General features: G+C 31.7%; 1 protein-coding gene across 1 annotated transcript; it reads left to right on the forward strand.

Annotated features, from left to right (window-relative positions):
* Positions 1–7,246: 7,246 nt before the first annotated feature.
* On the forward strand, positions 7,247–9,637 carry LOC140980178 (putative glucose-6-phosphate 1-epimerase). The gene is made up of 8 exons (XM_073445884.1): positions 7,247–7,747; positions 7,866–7,940; positions 8,109–8,165; positions 8,305–8,468; positions 8,612–8,746; positions 8,847–8,949; positions 9,039–9,138; positions 9,222–9,637. The coding sequence occupies exons 1-8, from the start codon at positions 7,637–7,639 to the stop codon at positions 9,389–9,391; spliced, it is 915 nt and encodes a 304-aa protein (XP_073301985.1). The 5' UTR covers positions 7,247–7,636; the 3' UTR covers positions 9,392–9,637.
* Positions 9,638–10,066: the final 429 nt, after the last annotated feature.

The raw sequence follows: 10,066 nt of genomic DNA on the forward strand, positions 1-10,066 counted from the left end.
AGTTCATAAATATTGTTAGCATAGTCAAATTGTAAGTTTTTTTTAGATTTGTTAAATTATTAAAAGTAATTTTTTTATTTTACTGAAAATATTAGCGACGGAAATCATGAAAAAAACGTCGCTAAAATTAGCGACGGAATTTATGGTAAACAGTCGCTAAAATAAAATGTCGCTAATTAGCGACGGTTTTTCATAAATCCGTCGTTAATTTTATTTAACCATCGCAAATTGAACATACGACAACGGTGAAAAACCGTTGTTTTGAGCGAACGTTTTAACCACAGGAGCTTTAACAACGGTTTTTCAGGACGTACGACAACGGTGAAACACCGTTGTCGTAGGCCTTTTTTGTAGTGAATAATGAATGGATTCTTGATTTCGGGTGCACATTCCTAGTGTTTCCAACGAAATCTTGGTTTGAAAATCTAAAAGAATGTCACGAAAGATTGGTGCTCTTAGGGAACAACAAGCCTTGTGGAATAAAGGCCACAAATTTTGTGAGATTGAGGATGTGCAATGTAATAGATAGACTTCTACATCAAGTGAGATACTTTTTTGAATTAAAGAGAAATTTGATATCACTAGACTGTTATGGATATATGTTAAAATCCGAAAATGGGATCATGAAAGTAATGAAATGATCATTGGTAGTCATGAAAACTATAAGGAAAAACTCTCTGTACGTGATTCAAGGAATACAATTGTAGATGGAGCTGCTATGGCAAAAGAAACATAAAACAAGTCAAAACTATGACATTTAAGGCTAGACCATGTGAGTGAAAGATGACTAATGAAGTTATCTAAGCAAGACTGGCTATGCAGAGACAAAATTATAGGCTTTGAGTTTGTGAAAATTGCATACTAGGAAATTGCAGAAACTTGTGCCCCATCGCACATAAAACAGAAGCCTGCGCGCGGCTGCGAGAAATCCTGCACAGCCCCGTGCGCGCGCGCAGGAGAGGCACTCAACCGCAGAATCTGATGGGCTTTTTCTTAGGCTTTCACAACCATCCATGTACATATAAAAATTTAAACCCTAGCCACAAAAAAAAAAAAGGAAAGGGCCGCAGTCACGCAAAAAAATTCCAGAAAACGAGAAAGAGAGCGAGAATGAAGAACAAAGACGAAGAGCGCATCTACTAGGGACAGAACCACAATTATGATTCGATTCTTTTTCCCTTCTTCTTACTTAATTTTAGTCTATTAGTGATGTTGAAGAACATGAATTTATTTTGTGGTTTTTCATTCATGAACTAATCTATTAAATCTAGATGACGACGTATCTTGATCGAATATTTATTTATGAATTGTTGATTTATATATGCAAATTACTCCTTTGTTTATGTATATTTTTCGGATCTTATTGCTTTCAATTACTTGATCAATAATTGGACTGTCATATTTATTTGAGGTCTATCACTCAGGAGAGGAAATTTTGAATAGAACCTTAAGAAAATATATTGTTGATGTTTATAGAGTTCGAAAAGCATATAACTCCAACGAAACTATTGAAATAATTATTGTGTTATTGAAATTATTTATGGTTTGATTGTTGATAGGGATATTGAAATCGACTTTAGATAATTGATTAATATGCACCACTTGGGAAAGGGAGTAGGAATAATTGAAAATTCTTGGGTAGTAAACAGGAATATAAATATCAATGATAATTTTAATATAGTGAAGACCAAGTGAAATCGTATCTCTAGATTCTTATTCTCACTGATTTTTAATCGTTCGTGTGCTTTCATTAATTTTAGTTCATAATTATCAATGAACATTCTACTAAATTTTCTAAATAAAGTCTGATTATTTTAATTGTAGTAATTAATTTATAAATAAAGTCTGATTATTCTTATTCTACTGACTATAAATATTGACACCGTACACTTGCAGATAGCAAATATTGCAACAACTGTATCAATTAACCATTGAAGATCACACAAGTATTGATTTCATATGATGGAAGATGTGAAAATTAGCTTAACAATTAATTAAGTGGGGAGAGTGAAACTGTCGGTTTTAGTGAAAGAGTTTACAAAACTGGCAGCTGCCAAAAATGGGTCAGTGGAAAATTTTGTCCTTCGGAATTTTCATTTTCATTATATGAACAAGATTTACACTCTTGACACATAGGCGCTGTCTGATTATCGATCGGAGTTATAACGAGCTCACAATTATTTATTTAATAAATTTAGAATATACTAAAATAATATTACTAGTGATGACTACTAAATTCAAAATTTATATCCCTAAATTTTTGAAGAAAAATTTTCGGCCACTTCTTCCATTGTGCGCCGGGGCCAGTCAATGGGTTTCTGAAATTCCGGCTATTCAATTTCGAATCAAATTTCGTTTAGATTTCTAGTGCAATCTATGCGAAGAATCTAGTCTGATCGTTGACCTTATTTGATGATCGATTGAGGAAGATCTGTTCGTAGATATTTACAAAAATGACAAACTTTACAAATCTCGAACTGATATGATGTCTAGTGCCAACTGCTCTGAACTCGAGTAAGAAGGTCAATTCTATAAAATGATGGTGGGAAGGCTGGGAGACTCACTAGTTTTGAAAATTCTTCGTAAAAGTCACATAGGAAAATCAAGGGAAGAAGATCTTCTCTGTAGAGAGATTTGATGCAAAATTCTCATATTGTATTTTCTATTCGGGAGCGGGAAAACTTTGTAATTGATTTGTTCATTAATAAGATTTGGTTGTTCTCCCATGGATGCAGAACCTCCTACCGAGAGAAGATTGATCTTGGTAGGATCAAATTACATAACTCTTATAATTATAAATGTACCTTTTATTTATAAATTCATATCTTATAAATGCCATTCAAGATCTAGTTTTCACGATTTTTATACGCTTCAGTTCTTTACTGGAGCTCTTGTATTATCGTTTTAAAAGCCTATTTTAGACAATGTCTTATATTTTACTTTTAATTTCTTCTTCAACGCACATTGCATATTTACATTATGAGAACGATGTGAAAAATGTTTATAAAATAATTATCATAATAATAGTAATTATAATGAAATTTATAAGTATAAATAAATGAAATATATGGTAATTGAGCTTATGTGTAACATTATATTTTATTGCGGTAAAACGTACGTATTCCTCATGGCATATATCTTTTAATTTTTATTTTCATTTCATTCCAAAATAAATTTTATTTTTATCTTATTTCTTTCAACTTTATCAAACATAGCCTAATTTTTTTTTATCACAAATCTATCATGAAATATCAAGTAATTGATATAATATGGAGGGGAAAAAATTCATTTTTTTCTTATAACGAAATCAGCAACTATTATCATTCGATGTGTACTGAGTAAACTCTTGTGATGACATAGTAGCTTACAAACTACACTAGTCATGTAAACTATAATAGACAAATCTTGTACAAGAAACTCGCTCGAGAAAGTGTTGGTTGAAAGAATCAAACCCATCATACAAAATGTTTTCTCACCAACTTGGATGGTCAAACCCCTAAAAAATCCCCTTTATCAAGTCAGAACCGAACAGGAAATGCTAACGACCAAATCCGTTCATTTTATGCGCACTTAATGAACCTGGTTTTAACATATATATATATGGACGGATTAATTCATCTGCAACAAAAATTTCACGAGATTTATTTAGACATATCTTTAAATTTAAAAATTACTCAATTATTTTTTAAAATATATAGAATATTAATCACATTAAATTGATGATTTACAAAATTTCTTGAAGAATAGGTATCTTGTGAGACGGTCTCACGAATCTTTATTTGTGAGACGGGTCAACTCTACCGATATTCACAATAAAAATTAATATTCTTAGCATAAAAAGTAATACTTTTTCATGGATTACACAAAATACGACCTGTGAGATCGTCTCACACAAGTTTTTTGTCTTTCTCTTGAAACGATTGATCTTCAAGTAATGATTACATAAAATTTCATGAGAAAGTCTCTTGTGAGACGGTCTCACGAATCTTTATCTGTGAGACGGGTCAATCCTACCGATATTTACAATAAAAAGTAATACTCTGAGCATAAAAAGTAATATTTTTTCATAGATGACCTAAATAAGAGATACTCTTAGCATAAAAAGTAATACTTTTTCATGGATGACCATAATAATATATCCGTCTCACAAAATACGACCCATGAGACTGTCTCACACAAGTTTTTGTCAAATTTCATTGGTTAACCTTACTTTTTCATGGATGACCCAAATAAGAGATCCATCTCACAAAATACGACCCGTGAGACCGTCTCACACAAGTTTTTACCAAATTTCATTCTTTAACCTTTTAAGGATCGGAAATGTTTGGTAATTTGATTTGAAAGAGGAAACTAAACACGAGTTTCCATTTTGTCCAAATGGGACAGCGCTGAAAAAATAAATAAAACGATTGAATAATAAAAACATAAAATAAAATAAAACATTAATTTATTCCAGTTTGCATCACTAACTCCATGCTTTGAATTTAGTTGAAAAATGGGAGTAGCCCCACCCCACGTGTATATATGTGTGTGTATATATATATATATAAATCTTGGATGAAAGAATATTCAAGATACAAATTCAAACTTTAACTCTTAATTTTTTCAAGGGACGTGAATTTAATTATAAGTTTCAGATCTTGAAATTTCAGAAAAGCGAGTCATGTTGATTGAATCATTTTTGACGAAAACTTATCTCTCTATGTGTATGTGTGTGTTTATAGTGATTCAATCAGTTTTAAGAACAACGTGAAGGGGATAGTTTAGGAGCAAGGCAACGGGTGAGATCAACTAAGCTACAAGTCTTGTCACATGAAACTTTAATGTTAAGAGTGCTTAAAAATTATAATTTTGAAAGGATTTTGTATTTCATATTAGAAAATATGATACATATATATTGATATATCATATGCAACTTTTTTACATCTAATATGAGCTCGTTTCAAATGTCGATTTTCAGTACAACTAAAAGAATCAATTTTTATGTCGCAATCCAACATCTTGATTTCGATGAATAGAGATTTTTTTCCCGATGTTCTCTTTGTTCGATATTTGTTGAACTCCATTGAATCCCAAAGAACTCACGATCTTCCCAAAAAAAAAATTTGCCAATTAAAAGGCCTATTCGAGATATATAATCTTCTTCCATCAGGTATTGCCTTTAGACCTCTATCTCAACTCGAAGAACATCGAGTTACTCTATTAAAATTGTCATAAATATGATTAAATTATTGGTATAATTATTAAAATATTAATAATTTCAGTTCTTATTTCTCGAAAACTCTTGTGAGATGCTATTATTGGTCAATTTTGTGAGACAGAGTTTTTTTTGAGTCTCTAATTAAAAAAAATTTATTGTTTTTTACATTAAAAAATATTGTTTTTTTATTATAAATTATCTGTCAGGCTGGCTGGCTAGCTTTTGGTAGCTCAGGATGATCCTTTTAGTTTGTTTGAAAAAGTCCCTAAATCTAGTCAATTTTTCAACAAGGGATCGGATTAGTTAATGCATTTTTCCTTCGCCACAACACATTCAAAGCTTTCCACCTCAATTTATTAATTACCCTACCTATTCAATATCTTAGAATTTGTGATTATTATTACTATTTTAAAAATAATGTGGTTATATTTCAGCTAGGCAACTGAAATTATACATTTAAAATTATAATTTTTTTAAAATCAATCTATATCATTTTTGGAAAACTGAATAATTGAATATAGAGTGTATCTCTTGTGAACCGATCTCACGAATCTTTATCTGTGAGACAGGTCAACTCTACCGATATTCACAATAAAAAGTAATACTCTTAGCATAAAAAATAATACTTTTTCATTGATGACCCAAATAAAAAATATGTCTCACAAAAGACGATCCGTGAGACCGTCTCATACAAGTTTTTGCCATAAAAATATAATGGAGTAGATTGGCGTTATGGAGGGTAAAAAAAAAAGGGTTAACTGTATATAATATATACTTTGAGAATTTAACATTGTCGATTAAATATGAAAGGAATATATATTCCTTAACTATTTTCTTTTATTGATAATATTGAAATATAGTAATTTAGAGTTTATTTTTCTAGACTAACAAGATTTGATTTATTCGTAGATATTATATCACTAGTGAAAAGAGTTTAAGTTCTAATAAAACTTTAGTTTTCATATAATGTAAGACTCTTTTATGGAATAGACTCTAGGTCAAAGAGAATATATAAATAAGATATAAGAGTTGTGGCGGTGCGTGGTTTTTTGAGAGAGAAAACGGAGAGCAGAAAAACTTAGCACGAAGAGCGACGATTTACTTCATTGAAGAGTTTATGTGATTGACTCATGTTTTGTACTGTGTTGCCGTGTAGTGTTGTAGACACTCGAAGAAAACACTCGTGTACAGTGTTAGTTGAAAAATTATTTGTGGCTCCGGTTTAAACGAAATTGTAGTTCCTTTGTGGTTTTGGGTTTGGGTGGTTTTGGACGCAATTTTTTTCCTTGAGTTGTCAAGGAAGATAATTTTCATAAGTATCACTAGTATTTGTTTTCGTAAACTATTTACAATTTTATACTGAATATTTTGCCTTGATGCATCGTGCAAGTATTTATATTTATGCATATAATTTGTCGTATTCTATTTATTAAAGTTTATTTGTGTGTTAAATTAATACATTTTGTTGTATGTTCTGAATATTAAATATGATATACACAATTTAATTACCACTTACTTTTATGTTAAACAACCATACAAAATATATTTAAAAAAAATGCTGAAAAATTCTATATCAAAACATGGACCACCGTACCCTGAAAAAGATTTCTTCACGAACTTTTATTAAACTTTTGATTTTTTTATGACGTCATACAACTCACTTTCCGTTCATCTTTTCTTTTAACTTTTCTTTTCCCCAGCAGACCCAAAAATGGTAAAATTAAAATATGACCCTCGATTCAAAAAATTGAAAACTACACCTGATGGTTAAAAAATATCTAATATATATATATATTCGAAATTTATAATTCTCAGCAATTCCACGTTGTATTTTAGTGAACTTATACTAGGAAAAGATAACTTGTAATTTCACCAGTTCTTCTAGTTTTTTTTTTATATAATAATTTAATAATTTGTCTAAAGTGTGGATGGAAATGCAAATTGCCCAGCCAAATGCTATGTGATTTGGCTGATTTGAACCCTTGTTGGCTGCCACTCTTTTGTATTTGTGTGCTTTGTATAAACTTTTCATCAATCTTTGTCTATTTATATATTTGTTCAGCTTGGGGATAAGAGCGATAATCCTTTTTCTTGAAAATAAAAATTCTTAAAAGAATTGTGATCATATATGTAAGAAATTCAGAAGTGAAGTGTAGTTTATTATTATCCATTCCAATTGAATGCTAGTTGTTGTTGATTTACACTTGGAAGTTTTGGTAGTTAGAAATTTTGTTAGCATTCACAAGAAACCAGCTCTCTGTCACGAGAAAACATCTCCAGATAAAGAAACCAAACCTCCCATACTCAACCCCTTCAATGATTTACCTTTGAGAATAATTTGAACCATTCGTATAAATTATTGTTCTAAGTTTTTGGGCGGTACATGAAAGAGGATTTGATCTGTTCATCAATCCATGCTCAATTTGTGCTCTTGAGATGGATCATTCTGCGGCATATGGTAATCGGATAAGAGGTGTTGAAGTGATTAAGGATAAAAATGGAGTCTCTCAGGTTCTACTTCGGAGTCCTCGTGGAGCGTCAGCACGGGTTAGATCTTTTTAAAGTCACTAAATTTTCTTGTGTAAATTTGATTTCTAATGGTAAGGGCTCTGCTTAGATTGGATATTGAGTTGATGTCTCGTGAATATTTCAATATCTTTCTCAGGTTAGCCTGCATGGAGGACAGATTCTTTCATGGAAAAACGAATGGGGCGAGGAGCTGCTGTTTACCAGTAGTAAGGTAAGATAATAATATCTACGACTTCAGTGTAGAAGAAGTTTCTTTCTGTTCATCTGATGAAATTGACAAGAATATATAGAACTTGCGGAAACCACTCGAATTATTTATCGCTGTTGTGCAAAACTTACACATAGTGTTTTGGATTTGTGTTTCGTTATTCCTCAACAGGCCATTTTGAAGCCACCTGCAGTTGTCAGGGGAGGGATTCCTATTTGTTTTTCGCAGGTTTTCTAATCTTATCATCTGCAGCTACTATATTTGTACAATCTAGGAAACTTCATCTTTTTAATCATTTTTTGGTTGTTTTTGTTTCTCCCTTAGACTTGAAATATAAATAATGCGTTTTCTAAATTAATTGACCAAGTTTGGGAGCCGTGGTTCACTGGAGCAACATGGCTTCGTCAGGAACAAAATGTGGACCATTGATGACAATCCTCCTCCTCTGCAGTCCGTTGATTCGAATGGCAAAACGTTTATCGATCTGCTTCTTAAACCATCAGATGATGATCTCAAGATTTGGCCTCAAAGGTATAAATAAATCCCATCCACTTCTTGGAATTTTGCCTATCATAAATATCTTTTCTTAGAGTGGTGAAAAATATTGTCTGAAAATCTTACTATGTTTTCGGGAAATTGGGTTCAACGATCTTTTGATATTTTTTTTTTATCAGTTTTGAACTCCGTCTGAGGGTGCTCCTGTCTGCTGATGGATATCTGACTTTGGTATCACGGATTAGGAACGTTAATTGCAAGCCCTTTAGCTTCTCCTTTGCCTACCACACTTATTTCTCCGTCTCAGATATCAGGTGAAGATTTGAAATTTATGCAGGATCTTATCAAAAAATTGTATGTTTTATACTTTGAAGCTCGCAGAATATTATACCTAAAAGTTCATTTAAATATCAGTGAAGTACGAGTAGAGGGACTGGAGACACTCGACTACCTCGACAATCTGAGTAACAGAGAGCGCTTTACAGAACAAGGAGACGCCTTAACTTTCGAATCTGAGGTAAACCAGGTTTCTCTAAGAAAAGGCAGATTGCCATTCTTTAGAATGTTTATATGTTAAGGATGATGTTGATGTGCATTCTATCAAAGGTGGATCGAATTTATGTTAGCTCTTCAGATGCAGTTGCTATATTTGATCATGAAAAAAAGAGGACTTTTGTGATCAGAAAGGATGGTCTCCCTGATATTGGTATAGCACATTTGAATTGACTCATGAGTACGTATTTTCATGTTCTTTTGAGAAAACTAAGTTCTATGAACGGATAATCACAGTGGTTTGGAATCCATGGGAGAAGAAATCTAAAGCCATTACAGATTTTGGAGACGAAGAGTATAAAGTCATGCTATGTGTAGATGCATCTGTGATGGAGAAGCCGGTTACTTTGAAGCCTGGGGAGGAATGGAGGGGACGACTCGACTTATCTGTAATGGCATCCATGTAAGAAAGGGTTGGAATAATCCAACAATATGATGATGCTAATGTAACTTGCTCTGCATATTTGATATTTCAAGTGACCTTATTTATGTGTCACAGTAAATAGTTATAAGGCCATTTTGCAGTGTTTGGTGTAGATGGCCAGGAATCTTGGTTGTAATAACTGCAAGTGGACTGGTCACGTTAGAGTCTTATGAAACAAGTAATTGCTTTGTAGTAAAGTTCATGCATTCCAGAATATCTTCCAAGTTTTGCTTTCAACTTTTAAAACTTAAATTGCCTAATTTAAAGTTTCAGATAATATATTTTTTTTCTAGTTTGAGGAGGTATTTGCTACAATTGGGTCTCAAACCTAAGTTTTCGTTTCAAACTTGGCACTTTGACAAACGAGTTGTAATTCATAAGTCATTAGCTAGTAACATAAGGGTTGAAAGTACGGATCAGTAAAAAATTTTACATTAATGTCTTAGTCAGATATCAAATTTACAAATGTTTTCTTAGCAAACAGACTCTTTTTTTGGGTTTTTTTTTTAAATTAATTTATTTTTTAATTTTATTTTCAAAAATAATTTTAAAAAAATATATATTGCAACTTTACGGCAATCCGTGCTTAGACTCTTTTTTTGGGTTTTTTTTAAAATTTATTTATTTTTTAATTTTATTTTCAAAAATAATTTAAAAT

This window comes from Primulina huaijiensis, chromosome 7 (assembly GCF_012295235.1).
Source record: "Primulina huaijiensis isolate GDHJ02 chromosome 7, ASM1229523v2, whole genome shotgun sequence".
NCBI classification, from domain to species: Eukaryota; Viridiplantae; Streptophyta; class Magnoliopsida; order Lamiales; family Gesneriaceae; genus Primulina; species Primulina huaijiensis.